The sequence below is a fragment of the Sinocyclocheilus anshuiensis genome, unplaced genomic scaffold (assembly GCF_001515605.1).
Source record: "Sinocyclocheilus anshuiensis isolate Anshui unplaced genomic scaffold, SAMN03320099.WGS_v1.1 scaffold1074, whole genome shotgun sequence".
Classification (NCBI taxonomy): domain Eukaryota; kingdom Metazoa; phylum Chordata; class Actinopteri; order Cypriniformes; family Cyprinidae; genus Sinocyclocheilus; species Sinocyclocheilus anshuiensis.
Genome location: NW_015539894.1, coordinates 622,456 through 644,342, shown reverse-complemented (window position 1 = coordinate 644,342; position 21,887 = coordinate 622,456). Strand labels below are relative to the sequence as shown.

Sequence of the window (21,887 nt, the reverse complement as noted above, 5' to 3'; positions counted from 1 at the left end):
GTGTGTGTGTGTGTGTGTGTGTGAGTATGTGTGTGTGTGCGTGTGTGTGTGTGTGTGTGAGCGTGGGTGGGTGTGGGTGTGTGAGTATGAGTGTGTGTGAGTATGAGTGTGTGTGTGTGTGAGTATGAGTATGTGTGTGTGTGAGCGCGTGTGTGTGAGCGCGTGTGTGTGTGAGCGTGTGTGTGTGCTGCAAACACACGCTCACATCAGCCTTCATGCTGTGAGACTTGTGTTATATACGCTACCCTTCAGGAGTTTGTGCTAAGTGGCATTTTATTTGAGAGAAATGAATGGTTTTATTCATCAAGGATGCATTAAATCGATCAAAAGTGACATTAAAGACATTTACTTTAACTTTGAACTTTCTATTCATCTGTGAATCCTGAAAAATAAAATGTATCCTGTAACAACTGTTTTCGACTTTGATAATAATCAGAAATGTGTCTTGAGCAGCAAATCTGCATATTATTATGATTTCTGAAGATCATGTGACACTGAAGACTGGAGTAATGATGCTGAAAATACAGCTGCGCATCACAGAAATAAATTACAGTTTAACAGATATTCACATAGAAAACAGCTGTTTTACATTGTAATAATATTTCACTGTTTTACTGTTTTATAAATGCAGTAAATGCAGCCTTGATGAGCAGAAGAGATTCTTACCAAACCCAAGCTTTTGAACTTTGTGTTTTATTGTTTTTATTAAGGCTGTTACTACATTGAACATTTGTGTGTCAATACGTTATTTAATGATATAACACAGTAAAATGTAACACCGGATGAGCAAACGCTGCGCTGAAGAGGGAACGGCACACGTCTGATCTCTTCTCTCTGTGTTCTGGCAGCTGGTGTCTGCAGAAGGAGGTTTTGAGGTGGTCTGTAAGGAGAAGCGCTGGTCCAGGATCAGCAGTCGCATGGGTTTTCCAGCCGGGAAAGGTGTGGGGTCACTGCTGCGCTCTCACTTCGAGCGGATCCTGTATCCGTATGAGCTCTTCCAGACCGGAGTGACGCTGACCGTGAGTCTGACTCCTGCAGCTGCTGTGATGACGTGTGTCTCGTGTCGCTCCTGACAGGTGTCTGTGTGTGTGTGTGTGTGTGTGTGTGTGTGTGTGTATAGAGCGTTCACAGGCTTTACCCAGAAGCCCCTGACACCGAGGATGTGGATGAAGGCATTGGAGGTGGAGAAGAAGAGGGCGCAGATGAGGATGAAGAGAAGGAGAGACGAGCGGAGAGACGTTCCCCTCGACGGCTCAAGGACGAGGTTAGTTTCTCTGTCAGGCCTCATACAGACAATCTTCTTTGAATAGAAAGATCAAAAGAACAGCATTTATTTGAATGTGTCCTCTGAGCCTGTGCTGATGTGATGCTTGTGTCTCTCAGAGAGAAAACACGGAGCCCAAAGCCGTGCAGGTGTTCAGATGAAGTGTGATTGTGTATAATGCAGTGGATAAATAAACAACATTCATACTGTCACACACACACACTATTAGATGGTTTTTGTGTGTCTGTGATGTTTGTGTTGCTGCTGCTGGTTTCCTCATTTTGGACCAATTTGCATGAGCAAGAACTTGCTGTTCTCCAGTCCTGCGATCAGTGTGTGTGTGTGTGTGTGTGTGTGTGTGTGTGTGTGTCCAGATGACGAGGGCTTCCTCAGGAAACAGAAGCACATGAGGGCTCAGGCATTTGCTTTTAAAATGCGTCCGCGCAAGGAGGTGCTGGAGGTCAATTATGTGAGTATGACGTTTGTGTGTCATAATGCATTATAAATGTGTTCCTGTGCTTGAGCTTTTACATTGTTCAGTACAAACTGCACTAAAAGGCCTGTTATACTTCTGTATCTGACCTGCGGCGCAGCCTCTCTGCTGTTTACACTTAAAGATCTGCATTAATGTGTCTCCGTCATTCGAATACAGGGACAAACTGTAACCAGGAGACACCTTGAAGTCAACATCTCTGTCCAGAATGTTTGTGTGGAATCAGAAGCTTCCAGCAATCAGACTCATTACACTCATTCCCAATGGATCCGTTTCCTTAACATGAACACCATTTTATTACCATCACAATGGCTGACTTGTTGTCCAAGAGTTGCTGGGGAAATTATCGAGATTTTTTGGAGACAAACTAGTGATGTGATTTTTGGCTCATTTCCACTAACCTGTCTTGTCAGATAACCCATGCAATGTGAGACACTTTGGATAAAAGCGTCTGCCAGATACATACGTAATGAGATTCATCAGCAGAGCCGTTACAGTCATGAATGCAGCTCTTCATTCATCACCTTTCTAAGATTCTGTGTCCAGTAAATTTTACAACGCTTTTCACAACACTCATCATTTCAAATTAGCTTTACAGAAAATCATGATGTTAATGTTCATAATATATTCATGCTTTACAGTCACATCTAGCAGATTACAGCTGGATGATAATAAAATTACATTGTGCAAGGATATAAACAATCATGCAGCCGAGATCCAGTTTTTGACAATACAGATTCAGTCTCCTAACTTCTCAAATTTGTCAGGTCTGGAGCAAATATAGAGCTGAGAGTCATCTGCATAAACAGTGAAAACTAATGCCACGCTTCGTGATGATATCCCCTAAGAGGAGCTTGTACAAGGAGAAGAGTAAAGGACCTAATACTGAGCCCTGTGGCACTCCATGCTTTAGTATTTCAGAGTCAACAGTTCATCATTTCAAAACACATCTTTAGACTCAGCGCTCTTTTCTGTTCTGAAGTTTTTGAGCATGTTCTGTGTGAGCGACCTCTGCAACCCAGGTGGGAAAAAAAGTACACTTCCATAATGTACTTAAAGTGCTCTATTTTCGTGCACTAATTTTGTACTTAATATATAAAAAATCCATCTTTAGTACTTCATAAGAACATCTAATTGTACTCAACTGTGCTTTTTTGAGACACCATGTATATGAACTAAAATGTGCTTTTAACATACTATCTCTGTATTAAAAAATTTATTTCGTTACCACCTGTAGTAAATTTTCATACAAAGATGGGTTCAAGTGGTACCTTTTACATTTTTAGCACATTTTAGTTCATATTCATGGTGTCCCAAAATAGCACAGTTGAGTACACTCAGATGTTCTTAAGGTTATCTTAAGAAGTACTAAAGACGGATTTTTAATATATTAAGTACAAAATTAGTGCGCAAAAATAGAGCACTTTAAGTACATTATGGAAGTGTACTTTTTTCACCAGGGAAAACGTGTGTTCTGTGTGTTTTAGATCTAAAACACTCTTTGATTCTTTAATCGCTAGTAGTGGACTCTGTGTGTGTGACTGACAGATCGACCTGTACATGTGCATGGCGTGTGGGCGGGGCGACGAGGAGGACCGCCTCCTGCTGTGTGACGGCTGTGATGACAGCTATCACACTTTCTGCCTGATCCCGCCACTGCAGGACGTGCCCAAAGGAGACTGGCGCTGCCCCAAGTGTGTGGCAGAGGTACAGCCGCCCTCACAGCTCAGTACACACACACACACACACACACATGCTGTAACGAATGCTCCTCTGTGATGCACTGATCTCCCGTCACACAGGAGTGCAGCAAGCCTCGCGAGGCGTTCGGCTTCGAGCAGGCCGTGCGCGAGTACACGCTCCAGAGCTTCGGCGAGATGGCCGACCACTTCAAGTCTGATTACTTCAACATGCCTGTTCACGTAAGTGCCTGGTAAAGAGCGTCTACACGCTTCTCAAGAGTTAAAGCAGAGTTCTGGGTTCAGAGTGCAGCGCTAACACATGTAAACATGCTGAGTGTGTGTGTGTGTGTCAGATGGTGCCCACGGAGCTGGTGGAGAAGGAGTTCTGGCGTCTGGTCAGCAGCATCGAGGAGGACGTGATCGTGGAGTACGGCGCTGATATCAGCTCCAAAGACATGGGCAGCGGATTCCCAGTGCGAGACGGCAAGAGAAAACTCATCGGCGACGAGGATGTAAGATGCTTCATTTCATACAGCTGCATCTCACACTAGTGCATGAAGAAATTTCATTTATTCATGTTATACACGCACACATATATGTGTGTGTTTCCTCTATTTCTCTTGTGATTCTGTGGTGAGATATGACCATAGACAGGTCTTCCTGATTCTCACGTGTATGCGCAGGAGTATGCGAGCTCGGGCTGGAATCTGAACAACATGCCGGTGCTGGAGCAGTCGGTGCTGACGCACATCAGCGGGGACATCAGCGGCATGAAGGTGCCCTGGCTGTACGTGGGCATGTGCTTCTCGTCCTTCTGCTGGCACATCGAGGACCACTGGAGCTACTCCATCAACTACCTGCACTGGTGAGTCCTGCGCACTCGTGCTGATGTTCAGCGCCTGAGACACTGAGACGAGTGACGTGTGTGTCTGTTGATCAGGGGCGAGCCCAAGACCTGGTACGGCGTTCCAGCACACGCCGCCGAGCAGCTGGAGTCCGTCATGAAGAAAGTGGCTCCGGAGCTCTTCGACTCTCAGCCAGACCTCCTGCATCAGCTGGTCACCCTGATGAACCCCAACCTCCTCATGGAGCACGGCGTCCCGGTGCGGCCTCCTCTGCATCTGCCCTGCATTCTGCTGCTCACCGGCAAACCAGCTTAACACTTGCTTAAGAAATGAACAATGAGATGAGATATTTCACCCCTGGCAGCAGTATTTTAGGACAGTGTTATTGACAGATATTCCTCAGCAGTCACTGACAGGGCTCATTATCATACAGGTGTACCGGACCAATCAGTGCGCGGGAGAGTTTGTCGTCACCTTCCCAAGAGCCTATCACAGCGGCTTCAATCAAGGCTACAACTTTGCTGAGGCAGTCAACTTCTGCACTGCAGACTGGGTGCGTCCTCTAGAGCCACAGTGAATCTTCAGCATGTGGTTTGCTGTGTTTGTATGTAGATGTGTGTGATGACGTATACGTGTGTGTGTGTTGTGCAGCTGCCCATCGGGAGGCAGTGTGTGGCGCATTACCGGCGTCTGCAGCGCTACTGCGTCTTCTCCCATGAGGAGCTGGTGTGTAAGATGGCGGCCGATCCTGAGAGTCTGGACGTGGAGCTGGCGGCGGCTGTGGTCCGAGAGCTCGGAGACATGATCGAGGAGGAGAGCCGACTGAGAGCAGCCGTGCAGGAGCCGGTTATCTTAAGAAGTACTAAAGACGGATTTTTAATATATTAAGTACAAAATTAGTGCGCAAAAATAGAGCACTTTAAGTACATTATGGAAGTGTACTTTTTTCACCAGGGAAAACGTGTGTTCTGTGTGTTTTAGATCTAAAACACTCTTTGATTCTTTAATCGCTAGTAGTGGACTCTGTGTGTGTGACTGACAGATCGACCTGTACATGTGCATGGCGTGTGGGCGGGGCGACGAGGAGGACCGCCTCCTGCTGTGTGACGGCTGTGATGACAGCTATCACACTTTCTGCCTGATCCCGCCACTGCAGGACGTGCCCAAAGGAGACTGGCGCTGCCCCAAGTGTGTGGCAGAGGTACAGCCGCCCTCACAGCTCAGTACACACACACACACATGCTGTAACGAATGCTCCTCTGTGATGCACTGATCTCCCGTCACACAGGAGTGCAGCAAGCCTCGCGAGGCGTTCGGCTTCGAGCAGGCCGTGCGCGAGTACACGCTCCAGAGCTTCGGCGAGATGGCCGACCACTTCAAGTCTGATTACTTCAACATGCCTGTTCACGTAAGTGCCTGGTAAAGAGCGTCTACACGCTTCTCAAGAGTTAAAGCAGAGTTCTGGGTTCAGAGTGCAGCGCTAACACATGTAAACATGCTGAGTGTGTGTGTGTGTGTCAGATGGTGCCCACGGAGCTGGTGGAGAAGGAGTTCTGGCGTCTGGTCAGCAGCATCGAGGAGGACGTGATCGTGGAGTACGGCGCTGATATCAGCTCCAAAGACATGGGCAGCGGATTCCCAGTGCGAGACGGCAAGAGAAAACTCATCGGCGACGAGGATGTAAGATGCTTCATTTCATACAGCTGCATCTCACACTAGTGCATGAAGAAATTTCATTTATTCATGTTATACACGCACACATATATGTGTGTGTTTCCTCTATTTCTCTTGTGATTCTGTGGTGAGATATGACCATAGACAGGTCTTCCTGATTCTCACGTGAGTGTCGATTTCACTGGTGATGTCGTGTGCGCAGGAGTACGCGAGCTCGGGCTGGAACCTGAACAACATGCCGGTGCTGGAGCAGTCGGTGCTGACGCACATCAGCGGGGACATCAGCGGCATGAAGGTGCCCTGGCTGTACGTGGGCATGTGCTTCTCGTCCTTCTGCTGGCACATCGAGGACCACTGGAGCTACTCCATCAACTACCTGCACTGGTGAGTCCTGCGCACTCGTGCTGATGTTCAGCGCCTGAGACACTGAGACGAGTGACGTGTGTGTCTGTTGATCAGGGGCGAGCCCAAGACCTGGTACGGCGTTCCAGCACACGCCGCCGAGCAGCTGGAGTCCGTCATGAAGAAAGTGGCTCCGGAGCTCTTCGACTCTCAGCCAGACCTCCTGCATCAGCTGGTCACCCTGATGAACCCCAACCTCCTCATGGAGCACGGCGTCCCGGTACGGCCTCCTCTGCATCTGCCCTGCATTCTGCTGCTCACCGGCAAACCAGCTTAACACTTGCTTAAGAAATGAACAATGAGATGAGATATTTCACCCCTGGCAGCAGTATTTTAGGACAGTGTTATTGACAGATATTCCTCAGCAGTCACTGACAGGGCTCATTATCATACAGGTGTACCGGACCAATCAGTGCGCGGGAGAGTTTGTCGTCACCTTCCCAAGAGCCTATCACAGCGGCTTCAATCAAGGCTACAACTTTGCTGAGGCAGTCAACTTCTGCACTGCAGACTGGGTGCGTCCTCTAGAGCCACAGTGAATCTTCAGCATGTGGTTTGCTGTGTTTGTATGTAGATGTGTGTGATGACGTATACGTGTGTGTGTGTGTGTGTGTGTGTGTGTGTGTGTGTGTGTGTGTGTGTTGTGCAGCTGCCCATCGGGAGGCAGTGTGTGGCGCATTACCGGCGTCTGCAGCGCTACTGCGTCTTCTCCCATGAGGAGCTGGTGTGTAAGATGGCGGCCGATCCTGAGAGTCTGGACGTGGAGCTGGCGGCGGCTGTGGTCCGAGAGCTCGGAGACATGATCGAGGAGGAGAGCCGACTGAGAGCAGCCGTGCAGGAGACGGTGAGAGAGACCCGGCCTCACATGGCACCAGCATCTCACTGCCGCGAGTATTTCACCAATCTACTTAAATGATTGTGACTCCTCCCATCCTGCAGGGGGTGCTGTGCTCGGAGCAGGAGGTGTTTGAGCTGGTGCCTGATGACGAGCGGCAGTGCTGGAAGTGCAAGACCACCTGCTTCCTGTCTGCGCTCACCTGCAGCTGCAGCCCGCAGCGTCTGGTGTGTCTGCATCACGCAGCTGAGCTCTGCAGCTGCGCAGCCAGCAACAAGTGCCTGCGGTAAGCCTGCTCTTCTTCTCCACACACCTGCGCCGCTCCCTCTCACTCACAGGATTGGTTCACTTCCAGAATTAAAAATCTGTCATCATTTATTCATCCTCCACTTGTTGATATGGAAGTCAATGGTGCTCATCAACTGTTCGGATACCAACATTTTTCAGAATACCTTCTTTTGTGTTCAACAGAAGAAAGAAACTCATGCAGGTTTGGAGCAAGTGGAGGGTGAGTAAATGATGACAGGATTTTTATTCTGGAAGTGAACTACTCTTTACACATCGCTGTATCACTCGATTCTTTCAGTGATGGCCTGATGTGCTGATTAACATGTCAGACTGGTTAAGCTAAACTATAAGGCCTAGTTTTATTATGTATTTATGTTCTACTGTTAGTGTTATCTATATGCACCAAGGGTCTGAGAGTAACGCAATTTCAATTCTCTGTGTGTATGTGCTGTACATGTGGAAGAATTGACAATAAAGCAGACTTGACTTGACTTGACTATTACCGTGTGCTGCAGGTTCAGGTACGATCAGGATGAGTTTCCCGCCATGCTCTACGGGGTGAAGTCACGTGCGCAGTCTTACGACACCTGGGCCAAGAGGGTCACGGAGGCGCTGGCGGCCGATAACAAGAGCAAGAGAGGTCAGACACGACTCTGAGTGGCCACTTTAGTCCACATCTGCAGGTTATAAACGGGTGGCTCTGCTTCCACAGATCTGATCGAGCTGAAGGTGCTGCTGGAGGACGCAGAGGACAGGAAGTACCCCGAGAACAGCCTGCTGCGCAGCCTGAGAGACACGGTGAAGGAGGCCGAGACCTGCTTGTCTGTGGCGCAGCTGCTGCTCAGCCAGAAGCAGAGGCACAGGTCAGTCACTGCTGAACGCTGACTAGTGTGATTGTGTGTGTGTGTGTGTGTGTGCCATCACTCAGCCCTAGTGTGTGTGTGTGTGTGTGAAGAAGAGAGCGTCCCGAGAGCAGCGCACAGAAAGCTGGTAGCAAGCTGACGGTGGAGGAGCTGAAGGTGTTTGTGGAGCAGCTGTACCGCCTGCCCTGCGTCATCAGCCAGGCCCGACACGTTAGGGTGAGTCCACGAGCCTCCGCAGCCGTCTGAGGTCTGATATATGATCTGACGTGTGCCCTCCTGTGTGTGTGTGTGCCGCAGGAGCTGCTGGAGAGTGTGCAGGACTTCCACGAGCGGGCGCAGGCGGCGCTGGCCGACGAGACTCCGGACTCCGGGAAGCTGCAGGCGCTGCTGGAGCTGGGCTCAGGGCTGGAGCTAGAGCTGCCGGAGCTGCCGAGGCTCAAGCAGGAGCTGCAGCAGGCGCGCTGGCTGGATGAGGTGCAGCTGACGCTGATGGAGCCGCAGCGCCTCACGCTGGAGCTGATGAAGCGGCAGATCGACTCGGGCGTGGGCCTGCCGCCCCATCATGCCGTGGAGAAGGCCATGGCCGAGCTGCAGGAGCTGCTGACGCTGTCTGAGCACTGGGAGGAGCGGGCGCGCGCCTGCCTGCAGGCCAGGTGACCTCTCGTTACGGCCAAAACTCAAGCAAACCATTTAGTCTTGGGTTGTTGTGAAATTCTGTGGTTGTGACTGTCGTCCGTCTGTCTCTCTGCAGGCCTCGCCACAGTCTGCTGATGCTGGAAAGCATCGTGATGGAGGCCAAGAATATCCCAGCGTACCTGCCCAATGTTCTGGCCCTCAGAGATGCCCTGCACAAAGCCAAAGAGTGGATGGCCAAAGTGGAGGCCATTCAGGTGACTGTGTGTTTCACAGGCAACTAGAGGTTTAGAGTAAACACAAGACATGCAGACTTAAGGGTCATGTGACTCTTTGAGATGATGTTTGAACAGCGCATGCTAGTTCAGAGATGTTTCTATAAAGATCAAGGGCATGAATGCTGTGGAAGAGATTATCATTGTTACTATCTCATCAATGTTGATTCAGCTTTATCAGTTGTAGCACATCATGTGACCCATGTCTTGATCTCCATGAGCAGAACGGCAGTAACTACGCCTACCTGGAGCAGCTGGAGGGTCTGTTAGCGAGAGGACGCTCCATCCCAGTCAGATTAGAGGCTCTGCCGCAGGTGGAGTCACAGGTGGCTTCTGCTAGAGCCTGGAGAGAGAGAACCGCCCGCACCTTCCTGAAGAAGAACTCCACCTACACCCTGCTGCAGGTGACACACACTCACACTCACACACACACACACACACACACACACACACACACACACTCACACACACACCCTGCTGCAGGTGACACTCACACACACACACTCACCTCTTACAGCAGGTTTTACACAATGACACATTAGTGTAGGGGTTCTCAACTCTGGCCCTTGAACACACCTGAACAAGCTCATCAAGGTGTTCAGGATCACTAGAAAGTTACTGGCAGGTGAGTTTGATCAAGGTTGGAGCTGAACTCTGCAGGAAAGTGGATCTCGAGGGAGAACCCCTGCACTAGTGGAATATGTAGGAGAGAATGATGTGCAATTATTTGGTTTAGTGCCCATAATTTTGACCAGTATTTTTATGGATATAAATGTCTTCATGACATACTTGGTTTCTGGACTGCTAAACATGATGTCCTCTGTATTTTTTGTCTCGTTTTCCAGTACAAATTATTATTATTATTAAACTTTATTTGAAAAGGGAGTAAATGAGACAACTGTTCGTTCTTTGAAACAATACTCCTGATATTCAAATGTCCACCAAAAAGTCCTCTCGGTTTCACATTCGGGTCCCACAAAACCTTCGCGTGATTTACAGTCTGAAAAATTCTACATACAGTCTGCTTTCTTACCGCAGGATTTCGACACGTGGAGATGTTAAGTGTAGTCATTGGAGCCTTGGTAGATCTAGTAGAATCTCCGCCGAGCAGTGTAGAAATATTGTGCACTGGAGCATTGTGTACGTTGTTAATTAAACACACATTGCTGTTTGACGGGCCTGGTACATCCACGGGAAATCCCCAGGCACTCACCTCGTCGTGAGACGCTGCCGAGGTCGTCCCCAAATGAGGCTCAACTCCAGAGTCCAGCTGTATTATCGGGTTAACCGGTCCCGGATTTAATTGAACATCCCCAGAGAGCAGCAGTAAAATAAGCAAGAGCCCATGAGTGTTTCGTGACGGCGCAGCAAAACCCCGTTGTCTAGAGGCATATTTACGCATCACAGCGTGTCCATAGTCCAGAACAGATGAATAAACTGCATAGTATCCGAGCAGGTTATGATGAAAACTTCCCACACAAGTAGATAACTGGAGAAAACCAGAATATAAACAGTTTTTCCCATGTGCAGCATAACTACTCGAGTTTTTGGAGCACAACTGATCCACGTGGAGAGTTCTGGACACAGCACGTACCGGTAATGCAGCCGTAGAAAAAAGTAATAGTAGAAAAAACACACCACGAAACGTAGATTCAATTTTTTCGTGTTTGCAACGTTTAACTCTGCAAGTAAAGTTTAAAATGGTCTCTGACAAATGTGTATAAAGGCAAAGAAAACGGCCAGCTAGGTATAAAAAAAGTGGAGTCGTAGCACCTGCCAGGATACGACACCACGCCGCCATCTTCGCCAAATAGCTAAATATTCTTAAATCAAGATGCATTTACTTGAGACGCAAAGTGGCTTAAGAAAACAAGTCTTGTTTTCTGAGAAATTGATCAAAATTACATGAGTTTATGCTGAAAACTAGAACAAGTATCAGCCAGTGAGTTCAGGACAGTCCGCTGCTGAGTGAACCGGAGACTTTCATCTTTCTCATTCGGGCTGGATCTCTTGCAGGTGCTCAGTCCGCGTGTGGACATCGGCGTGTACGGCAGCAGCAAGAGCAAGCGCAAGCGTGTCAAAGAGCTGCTGGAGAAGGAGCGCGGCCTGGAGCTGGATGTTCTGAGCGACCTGGAGGACAGTGTGGAGGACACACGTGACCCCGCCGCCGTTGTGGCCGCCTTCAAAGCCAGAGAGCGGCAGGAGCTGGAGGCCATCCACTCGCTCCGCGCCGCTAACCTGGCCAAGATGGCCCTGGTGGAGCGCATCGAGGAGGTGAAGTTCTGTCTGTGCCGTAAGACAGCCAGCGGCTTCATGCTGCAGTGCGAGCTGTGCAGGGACTGGTTCCACGGAGCCTGCGTGCCGCTGCCCAAAGCCGGCTCACAGAAGAAGCTGGTGTCCGGCAGCAAAGAGAGCAAGTTCCTGTGTCCGCTGTGCCAGCGCTCGCGGCGGCCGCGGCTGGAGACCATCCTGTCCCTGCTGGTGTCGCTGCAGAAGCTGCCAGTGCGGCTGCCCGAGGGAGAGGCGCTGCAGTGTCTGACCGAGAGAGCCATGGGCTGGCAGGACCGCGCTCGACAGGCCCTGGCCACCGACGAGCTCTCCTCCGCCCTGGCCAAGCTCTCCGTGCTCAGCCAGCGCATGGTGGAGCTTGCCGCGCGAGAGAAGACCGAGAAGATCATCAACGCTGAGCTGCAGAAGGCGGCCGCCAACCCCGACCTGCAGGCACGTGACTCCACACCATCACGTCTGATTATAGCAGTGCTCCACGACTAACTTCTGTTTCACTCTCAGGGCCACATCCAGACCTTTCAGCAGGCCGGTTTCAGCAGGGCCACGTCACCACGGCCCTCTGTGGACTATGACAACGAAGAGACAGACTCCGACGAGGACATTAGAGAGACTTATGGATATGACGTAAAGGTATGTGATGAATCCCTACACACACGATCAACCAACATTAGTGTTTTCATGTAGTTGATGTTCACTCCTCATCGGATGAAGATCATCTTAATGTGATGCGGTTTCCCTGCTGCTCGTCTCAGTCTCTCTGTCTCGTGTTTCTCTCCTCAGGACTCAGGAGAGGTGAAGCCGTACTTGTTCTGTGACGAGGAGATTCCTGTGAAGTCGGAGGAGGTGGTCAGTCACATGTGGCCCACGACACCATCTTTCTGCACGGAGCACGCGTACTCCTCTGCCTCGAAGTCCTGTCCTCAGAGTAAGATGTCACTACACACTTATATATCTATATTCAGAAGGGTCCAGTACCGCAGCATATATCACCTGATCTAGCCTGATCTCCGTTCCCTCCTCAGATCCGGCGGCGCCGCGCAAGCAGCCCAGGAAGACGCCGCTGGTGCCGCGCAGCCTGGAGCCTCCGGTGCTGGAGCTTTCGCCGGCGGCCAAGGCCCAGCTGGAGGAGCTGATGATGGAGGGCGACCTGCTGGAGGTGTCTCTGGACGAGACGCAGCACATCTGGAGGATCCTGCAGGCCACACACCCGCCCTCAGAAGACAAGTTCCTGCAGGTCATGGAGGTGAGATACGCTGTCACTGTGCATGCACGTGTTTCTTGTGTCCACACATTGACCTCTTTAAGCTGCTGTGCTCCCGCAGCCTGAGGACGCTTCGCTGGACAAACACATCAAGCTGAAGCTGAAGGACGTGGAGAGGAAGAGGAAGAGGAAGCTGGAGCGAGCCGAGCAGCAGCTGCTTCTGGCCGGCGGCGGCGTGCCGGGACGGTCCAAGTCCAAAGACATCAAACGGGTTCTGGAGCTCAAGGCCAAGAAGAAGCTGAAGCTGAAGCTGAACCCGGACAAGTCCCGCGAGCTGAAGCAGCTGGCCAAGCGTCTCGCTAAAGAGGAGAAGGAGCGCAAGAGGAAGGAGAAGGCGGTGGCCAAGGCCGAGTTTCCCAAGGAGGGCCTGGAGAAGAAGAGCCGGAAGATTCTGGACATTCCCTCCAAGTACGACTGGTCTGGAGCGGAGGACTCCAACGACGAGAACGCCGTCTGCGCCGCCAAGAACTGCCAGCGGCCGTGCAAGGATAAGGTGAGTGATCGTCTGCTGGAGTCTGAACGAGACCGCTGTGACTGGTGTCTGACAGAGTCTCATTCACTGTGTTTGCTCTCCTCTGGGTTCAGGTGGACTGGGTCCAGTGTGACGGCGGCTGTGACGAGTGGTTTCATCAGGTGTGTGTGGGTGTGTCGTGTGAGATGGCTGAGAATGAAGACTACATCTGCTTGGCCTGCTCGCATAAAGCCGCCGCGGCTGTTACAGTGAGAGCAGAGACTGTGGTGATGTCCTCGCCGGTGTGCAGCGGCCCGTCTGTCCCAGCGCTGCCCCTAACCGACCCTCGGGAGAGCAGTTAACCTCACAAACACACTCCTGTCAAACGCGGCACGGGAAACCAGCTGCTACATCAGCACAGAATACATCACTTCCTGTTTATGATAGATGTAGCTCATTATTATTGTAGTCCTGGAGGAGCCACCTGATGTATCAAGACTGAATGAACATGGTTCGGGGAAATCTCTGCTTTTCAGTTCCTAAACTAACTAACTAACCCACGTCCACAGTTGATCTGCTGCGTCACCATGAGATCCTGCAGCAGTGAACTTCCTGTTCAGACCGAGTCTCTGCCCTCAGCATACGGAGGACAGCGAATCTATTTATGTAAAAGGATTTTAAGCAGTTCGTGATGGGAAGGTTTTTTTCTCAGCTTTTGTCAAATAAAGATGATTGATGATGATGATATATGTCAAGTTTGTGTCTGATTGTGAATGTCACTGCTAATAAAGCATTCTCTTCTGTGTAATAGTTCACAAGAAATTTATAATTTGAGCCTGTGAGAAACTTGAGTGCTGTGACATAACATGTTAACAATAATGTACCATGACACACACACTCTCACTCTCTCTCTCTCACACACACACACACACACACACTCGCTCACTCACACACACACGCACTCTCACACACACACACACTCACACAATCTCTCACACACACGCTCACTCTCACGCACATTCACACACACACTCTCACACACGCACTCTCACGCACACACTCGCTCACACACATTCTCTCACACACAAGCACTCACACACTCTCACACATACACACACACACTCAAACACACGCACTCACACACACATTCTCACACACATTCTCTCACACGCTCACTCACACACACACACTCAAACACATACACACACACTCTCTCACACACACACACACTCACTAACGCTCAGTCTGTCACACGCACTCTCACACGCTCGCACGCTCACGCACACACACACACACACACACACACGCACTCTCACACGCACTCACACACACTCACACACGCACACACACACACACGCTCTCTCACACACGCTTTCTCACACACGCACTCTCACGCACACACACACTAACACACATTCTCACTCACACACACTCATACACACTCACACACACACACACACTCATTCTCTCACGCACTCTCACACACACGCACTCACACACGCACTCACTCTCACGCACATTCACACACACACTCTCACACACGCACTCTCACGCACACACTCGCTCACACACATTCTCTCACACACAAGCACTCACACACTCACACATACACACACACACTCAAACACACACGCACTCACACACACATTCTCGCACACATTCTCTCACACGCTCACTCACACACACACACACACACTCAAACACATACACACACACTCTCTCACACACGCACACACACACACACACTCACTCACACACACACACACACACACTCATTCTCTCACGCACTCTCACACACACGCACTCACACACGCACTCACACATACACACACACACACACACACTCTCACATGCACTCACACGCATTCTCACACACACACACAAATTTTCACACACGCACACACACTCTCACACATACACACACACGCACTCACACTCTCTCACTCTCACACACACACAAGTCTAGTTTTAGTCGACTAAATATCATAAGATTTTAGTCGACTAAATCTACAGTAAATTTAGTCGGCTAAAATCTAATGGGTTTCCAAATTCACTAGGTTTGATATTAAGGTTTTATCGTGATAGACACCGATTTAACTGCTGTGACACACAACATGTCGATGGCCCTTCGACGTAGAAGGCGTCGAAGGAGACGAGGGAAGCGGGCTGGTGTTTCTATCAGGATCAAGTCTGGTTTACTCTCTGGATTTACTCGGCCTTCTGACTTTCCCTCACTGGCATCATGGCCCGTCTCTGGTCGTTATGTGGCAAGACGCTCGCTGAAGAGGCCCTATCGGTGGATGCGCCCGCGCGCCCCGTCTCTCCCTGGATTTGCGGTGGAGGAGTTAACCATGGCGTTCTCCGTCTACTGAACCAAGGCCATCCTTTGCCTTGCGAGTCCCCGCCGATCAGAATGGGATTAATTAACGTTCGCTCTCTGGTCAACAAAACTTTTATCTTGCACAACATTTTTACTTCAAAGGATTTGGATTTTATATTTTTGACAGAAACTTGGGTTAAAAAGGGGGACTTTAGTTGTTCCTCAGGATTGCACCTTTTATAACTGCCCCAGGAAAACTGGACGTGTAGGACTTGCAGCTGTTTTTAAACGAATGTTTCGTTCAGAAGAGGACACGGAGTTTCCACGGAGCTGATGACTGGAACGGACTAGGGAATGGGACACAGGAGAACACACTGGAGGAAACACAGGAGGTAAGTATAACAGGAAGGTAAGTCTTTCAATGTATCTCACGGATAGCATAGAGAGAGAGTCCACTTCGTTGAAACGAGACTGGACACTGGAGTAAAGTGAGGTGTGTGCTTTTGAAGGGGAGCTGATGATGATTGCAGATTTGTGACAGGTGCGTGTGATTAGTATTCAGGTGATGGTGTTCGCTGTGATTGGGAGGTGGCTGAGCCTGGCCGATCTGTGACACTTGACTCTGATACAGCTGAGCCTACAACTGTGTATAAATCTGTGCAACATTGGTAAGTTAGCTTATGGCATGAGCTAGGGGTGGGAAATATGACCAAAATATTATTCAACACTAGGAGTAATTTTATTTCAAAATAATTGATATCATGATATAGTCATTTTTGTTATTAATAATAAGAACATAGCTGCGGGGGGGGCTTGTGTTAACAAGCTTGGCCCCCCCTCTGGCCCCCCTAAATTTGGAATCGTATCTCACCAAACAATTTTGGGTGCAATGCACAGTTTGTCCTGTGGGTGGCAGTAATGGAAAAAAGTAAAACATCACCAGCTGCTAAATTCAAATCTGCGTTCGCTGACTGGCGCAGAGACAGAAGCGTTTTTACAGTGCTGCGCATTAAAAACAAGAAGCGTTCAGATGAGTCATCGCTGAAACGCTGGTGTTTGTTCAGTGCGCGCGCAGTGACTGAAGCCTCTGTTATACTCCAGTTCGGACGAGTACACGGACAGCACGGACGCAGACTACTTGTATTTATACTACTGAAAGTGTATGCTGGTGGTGCGCTCGGCAGACGTGTTCCACACATGCGCAGTAGATCGGCTTGAACAGTAAAAACAGAAACAGTAACATAGCGACGTCCATGCAGGAGGAAGAGCTGCTTTGTCTGCTGTACTTAGCTAATTCACAGAAAAAGAAGAAAAGGTGGAGAGCAAGAAAGTTGTGTGTGTATTTCCAGTGCATGCGCAGTTGGTGCTTTTGTAGCGTACTGTCCGCGCGGTCACAAAAAATGGGAGGCACACGGATGTCCGCTCTGAGCCTCCGTGTACAGCCCCCGATGACGATTTTTTCGTCACGCGGACCCTAGCGGACTCTCGTGCACGCGAAAAGTATAACAGAGCCTTGAATTCTGCTCTCTGGCGAATTTAATATTCTCATAAACAAGAAAGTGCAGATGTGCGTACGAATGTAAGTAAGATATTCATTTCACGGTGTAAACAGCTTCAGTGATTATAATGGGAGTTTTTGAGAGTGCTTGAACTCTGGCTAGACTGAAGTCAGTGATAATGTTCTTTTATAATGTAAATGTTCTTTGCTAGCTTTCTGTGCAATCAAAGTGTTATAAATAGCAACTTACAATGTTTTTATTAAATTCACATTAAATACAAAGTCAGTCGTATTAAAAATATTTTATGGCATGACACCCATATCTGGTACTTAAGTAAAAAGATGGGTTTTTGTGCATAGTTAATAATTACACTAACATTAGGCTACTTGCCCATCGCCCATTATAGATCAACTAACATAATCTATAAAGGTGCAAAATGCATTTACTTACACATATTTGAGAATCAAGATATTTAATGATATAGTTAACATGTTTGGTAATATTTCGAATAAAAAGGAAAAAATAAATAAAACATAAGCCTATATCAGTTATACAGTGTTCCCTATCAAGTTCGGTCTCTCGACACTGCATAGCTTACGCTTGGGGTTATCCCCCTCCTCCCAAATACTGAAGCCTGATTGCATCGCGCCGGTAAATTTTACTGGCCAATGACGTTCAAGTGCTCGAGCTAGGGGTGGAGCTACCCACTATATAGGCCGGCGCTCAGCATCATTACCTCAGAATCTTTCTCCTTCATGAAGCAAGCATTGAAGACTTCTACTCATCACTATTTTTTCTCGCCATTGATAATGCCCTAAGAGGATGCCATTCGCTTCAAGTTCAAGGAGGGACCGAACTCTGCCGCCTTCAAAAAGCTGCATTCAGCCACTGACTTGGCACTCAGAGCCACGAAGAAGATGGCCCAGGGAATCGTATGGGCACTGTATGGGCAGTCTCGTCACACTGCAGTAGCATCTTTGGCTTACGTTGACGGACATGAGGGAGTCGGAGAAGGCTCAGCTGTTGGATGCGCCCATATCTCCGCTCGGCCTGTTTGGTGAGGCTGTGGACTCATTTTCTGAGAAGCTTCTGGAGGCCCAGAAACAGTCTAAAGCGATGAGCCACTTCCTGGCGAAGAGAGATCGATCTGCTGCACCTCCGCTGTGCTTCAGATCTTCTTCTTTGCAGTGTTCGAAACGGCGCAAAAGACCGCCGCCTACTTCTTCCTCAGAAAGAGTGAGGGTGGATCCAGAGCCAGCTGTGAGACTGAAGGCGAGGCAGTTCCGGTACCCGAAGAAGATGGGGCCCCATCCCTCGAGTGTTGTGCCAGATCCACAGCAGCGTTCCTGACGAGGGTGGTCTGAGGGGGAAGCGGCCGCCCAGAGAGATGGACGACGAGCCGCTTCACAGGAGAATTCATCTTGCTATGTTTCACCTGCCTGTCCCCTCGCATGTTGCAGGCGACAAGGGGAAATGTTTGTTGTCAATAAAGTTTGCACTAAAACACAAACCAAACACTGTTTAGCAAAAGAGCTCTTTTCCCCCTCACGGTTGTTCCCAATCGTGTGTTATAAGCAGAGTCCCGTTTTCGAACGGCGCTCTACAGGGTGCAAGCCCCGCGTGCTCTCTCAGTCTAAGCACGAGTCTTCCCCCGGCTAATGCTGGTGGACCAGTTGGTGCAGAAGACATCAACGATGCCCCTCAGGCAGTGGGCGGCTCCACGTCATCATGCAACGAGCCGTCCCAGACATGTCACGAGGAGCTTCAACCCCTCTCTCACTATACAGACGTGTGGCGCGTGCTTCTAGGAGTGTCAGAATGGGTGCTGAACACGGTCTAGAGCGGGTATACGCTTCAGTTTGCATGCAGACCACTCCGCTACAACGGCGGGATGATGTCAAGATGTGCAGGACAGAGATGCACTGGTTTTGCGAGCAGAGATTTGCTCTCTCCTGGCAAAGCAGGCAATAGAAGCAGTTCCCCTGGGGAATATAGCACTGAACCGCGCTAGCAAAGCGCTCGTTCAAGATGATAACAGTGAAACAGATCCTCGCGCACATTCAGCCCAGGGACTGGTTTATCTCGGTGGACCAAAAAGACGCCTATTTTCACATGCAAATAGCCCCTCATCACAGGCGCTTTCTGAGATTCGCGTTCGAGGACAGAGCTTATCAGTTCAAAGTTCTCCCGTTCGGGTTGGCATTGGCTCAGATTCAAAGATTTTCAAGCAGGGAGTCTCCATGGGCAGAGTGGTCAGCAGAAAAATTGTCACTGCGGACGCGTCATTGACGGGCTGGGGAGCCCTTTGCGATGGCAGACCGGCTTATGGCACTTGGACGAGTGCGCAAGCAAAGTGGCATATAAACTGGCTAGAGTTGAAGGCAGTATTTTTAGCTTTGCAGGGCTTTCTTCCAAGGATCAGCCATCAACCATCAGGGAGGTATTCGTTCACGTTCACTTCCAAGGCTGGCGGAGCGTTTCCTCCTTTGGGTGGACAGAAACCTTCTGTTGATTCGAGCAGTACATGTTCCTGGCAGTCAGAACTGCGGCGCGGACATGCTGTCCAGAGGTGGCCCAGTTCACGGGGAGTGGAGGCTGCATCCGCAAACTATTTAGCTGATTTGGAGCCTGTTCGGAGATCAACTTGTTTGCCTCAGAGGAGAACGCGCATTGCCACCTGTTCTTCTCGCTGATAAACGCACCCCTGAAGGGGGATACTCTCTCGAGTCGCTGGCCCAAGAAGCGCAAATATGCTTTTCCCCCTAGTGAAGATTATGTGCTGCACAAAATCAGAGGAAAGGGAGACGAGGCTTCTGGTTGCTCCAAAGTGGCCCAACCAGCCATGGTTCCCGGAGTTGGTGGAGCTTTTAACGGCTTCCCCATGGCCGATTCCATTGCGGATAGATCTCTTATCTCAGGCAAAGGGCTCGGTGTGGCACCCCAGGCCGGAGCTATGGAACCTTCATGTTTGGCATATCAGCACGGAGGACAGATGCTAAACGTATGTCAGCGAGTCTTGGATACAATTGCAGAAGCGAGAGTTCCATCTACCAGACATCTGTTTAGTCTGAAATGGAAAGTTTTCGCTTCATGGTGTAGGACGAGAGATAAATACCCAGCCAGATGTGATGTGTCTGTCATTCTGCGTTTCTGCAGGACTGCTTGGATGCTGGACGCACACCATCTACTCTAAAAGTGTATGTGGCTGCTATTTTGGCTTTTTCATTTGCCTATCAGTGATCGCTCGGTCGGTAGGCATCATCTGGGGACGGGTTTTTTAAGAGGAGCGCGGAGGTTGCGTCCCTTTCGCCCTAATATGGTACCAGTCTGGGACCTGTCGTTGGTGCTTAGTGCACTCTCCGAGCCACCCTTTGCGCTGCTGTTTTCGGCAAAGTTGAAGGTGCTCTCATTCAAGATGGTGCTCTTGCTCGCTTTGGCATGTGGTAAGAGAGTGGGCGACTTACATGCGCTGTCTACGAGTGCTGCAAGTATGGAGTTCGGTAAAGATGACTATATGGTTAGACTGCAGCCTAGACGAGGATATGTGCCTAAAGTGCTTTCTACTTCGTTTAGAGTGCAGGTCATCACGCTACAGGCATTTACTCCTCAGAATTCGGAGCCAGCGACACACCCACTGTGCCCAGTCCGTGCTCTGCGAGTTTATCTGGAGAAGACTAGTCATTTCAGATTGGCGGAGCAGCTGTTTATATGTTTCAGTGGCCGTAACAAAGGACTACTAGTGTCAAAACAGCGGCTGTCACACTGGATTGTGGAAGCTTTTAAGAATGAGGCCTGTCCGTGGGGAGTACACGTCGATTCAGGATATTTGTCTAGCAGGAGGATGGTCTTCACAGGACACCTTTGCCAGATTTTACAACCTGGAGATTCCGTCATTCGCACCGCTCGTTCTGTCTGTGCAGTGATGAATCTACAGCTTGGTATTGGTTGCTGCCTGCACCTGGCCACGCCCCCAGTTGATCAGGGTGGTTTCAACTAGGTCCAGTGTACCCAAGGCATGCCTATAATGTTATGTTATAGTCAGCGGCTCTCTACATGCGTTCGAGATGTTGTCGACCGCGGTAAGTGCGCTGTATTTCTTATGTATCAAGTGGTATATGCTGCATATGTACGTGGCTCCGGCAGCACTGCGGCCAGTCTATGTATAGTGTTATGCTTATATTACTGTGCTTAGTCCCGCTTGGCTCGAGCTGGGTTGCTTTTGTTTTCCCCTGAGTGCGCTATAGAGTAGTCAACGGGCTCGGCTCTATCGAAGTCTGGCTCATTAGACTCTTCTCACCAGGTGTGGGGAATACAACACAGCGGGATTATACGCATCCCCAAGCGTAAGCTACGCAGTGTTGAGAGACCGAACTTGATATGGAACGTCTCTGGTTACGTACGTAACCTCGGTTCCCTGAAAGGAGGGAATGAGACACTGCGCGCGCTGCTGTGTTGTAATCCTCAGAGTCTAGTACCCGTTCGACCAGTCAAAAGATTCTGAGGTAATGATGCTGAGCGCCGGCCTATATAGTGGGTAGCTCTACCCCTAGCTGGAGCGCTTGAGCGTCATTGGCCGGTAAAATTTACCGGCGCGATGCAATCAGGCTTCAGTATTTGGGAGGAGGGGGATAACTCCCCCAAGCATAAGCTACGCAGAGTCTCGTTCCCTCCTTTCAGGGAACCGAGGTTACGTACGTAACTGGAGACGTTTTTCACATGGGTGATTGGTGTTGGATAACTATTTTTTTTATTTTGTTTAGATATACACAACATATATAAAACAAAACTCCCTGTTGAAGAATTTTGCAATACA

At 49.6% G+C, this 21,887-nt stretch overlaps 2 protein-coding genes across 3 annotated transcripts in view; both read left to right on the top strand.

The window, feature by feature from the left end:
- Positions 1 to 5,271, top strand: part of LOC107685902 (lysine-specific demethylase 5A-like) — an 8,494-nt gene extending 3,223 nt beyond the window's left edge. Inside the window, exons 6-17 of the mRNA XM_016482634.1 lie at positions 849 to 1,019; positions 1,121 to 1,264; positions 1,384 to 1,413; positions 1,545 to 1,733; positions 3,306 to 3,464; positions 3,560 to 3,679; positions 3,793 to 3,951; positions 4,123 to 4,304; positions 4,380 to 4,542; positions 4,718 to 4,837; positions 4,936 to 5,130; positions 5,266 to 5,271. Of these exons, the coding sequence (XP_016338120.1) occupies positions 849 to 1,019; positions 1,121 to 1,264; positions 1,384 to 1,413; positions 1,545 to 1,733; positions 3,306 to 3,464; positions 3,560 to 3,679; positions 3,793 to 3,951; positions 4,123 to 4,304; positions 4,380 to 4,542; positions 4,718 to 4,837; positions 4,936 to 5,130; positions 5,266 to 5,271 (1,638 nt within the window). The remainder of the gene's footprint in view (positions 1 to 848; positions 1,020 to 1,120; positions 1,265 to 1,383; positions 1,414 to 1,544; positions 1,734 to 3,305; positions 3,465 to 3,559; positions 3,680 to 3,792; positions 3,952 to 4,122; positions 4,305 to 4,379; positions 4,543 to 4,717; positions 4,838 to 4,935; positions 5,131 to 5,265) is intronic.
- LOC107685890 (lysine-specific demethylase 5A-like) lies at positions 5,242 to 13,997 on the top strand. 2 transcript variants are annotated; one of them, XM_016482624.1, is made up of 20 exons: positions 5,242 to 5,485; positions 5,573 to 5,692; positions 5,806 to 5,964; positions 6,161 to 6,342; positions 6,418 to 6,580; positions 6,756 to 6,875; positions 7,010 to 7,204; positions 7,300 to 7,481; positions 7,999 to 8,123; positions 8,196 to 8,346; positions 8,442 to 8,562; positions 8,644 to 8,999; positions 9,098 to 9,236; positions 9,479 to 9,658; positions 11,271 to 11,975; positions 12,045 to 12,173; positions 12,324 to 12,468; positions 12,566 to 12,786; positions 12,866 to 13,297; positions 13,390 to 13,997. In XM_016482624.1, the coding sequence occupies exons 1-20, from the start codon at positions 5,339 to 5,341 to the stop codon at positions 13,615 to 13,617; spliced, it is 4,200 nt and encodes a 1,399-aa protein (XP_016338110.1). In that variant the 5' UTR covers positions 5,242 to 5,338; the 3' UTR covers positions 13,618 to 13,997. The 2 variants fall into 2 exon arrangements, with proteins under 2 accessions (XP_016338110.1, XP_016338109.1); XM_016482623.1 differs by having other exon boundaries at positions 5,243 to 5,485; positions 8,439 to 8,562.
- The last annotated feature ends 7,890 nt before the right edge of the window (positions 13,998 to 21,887 follow it).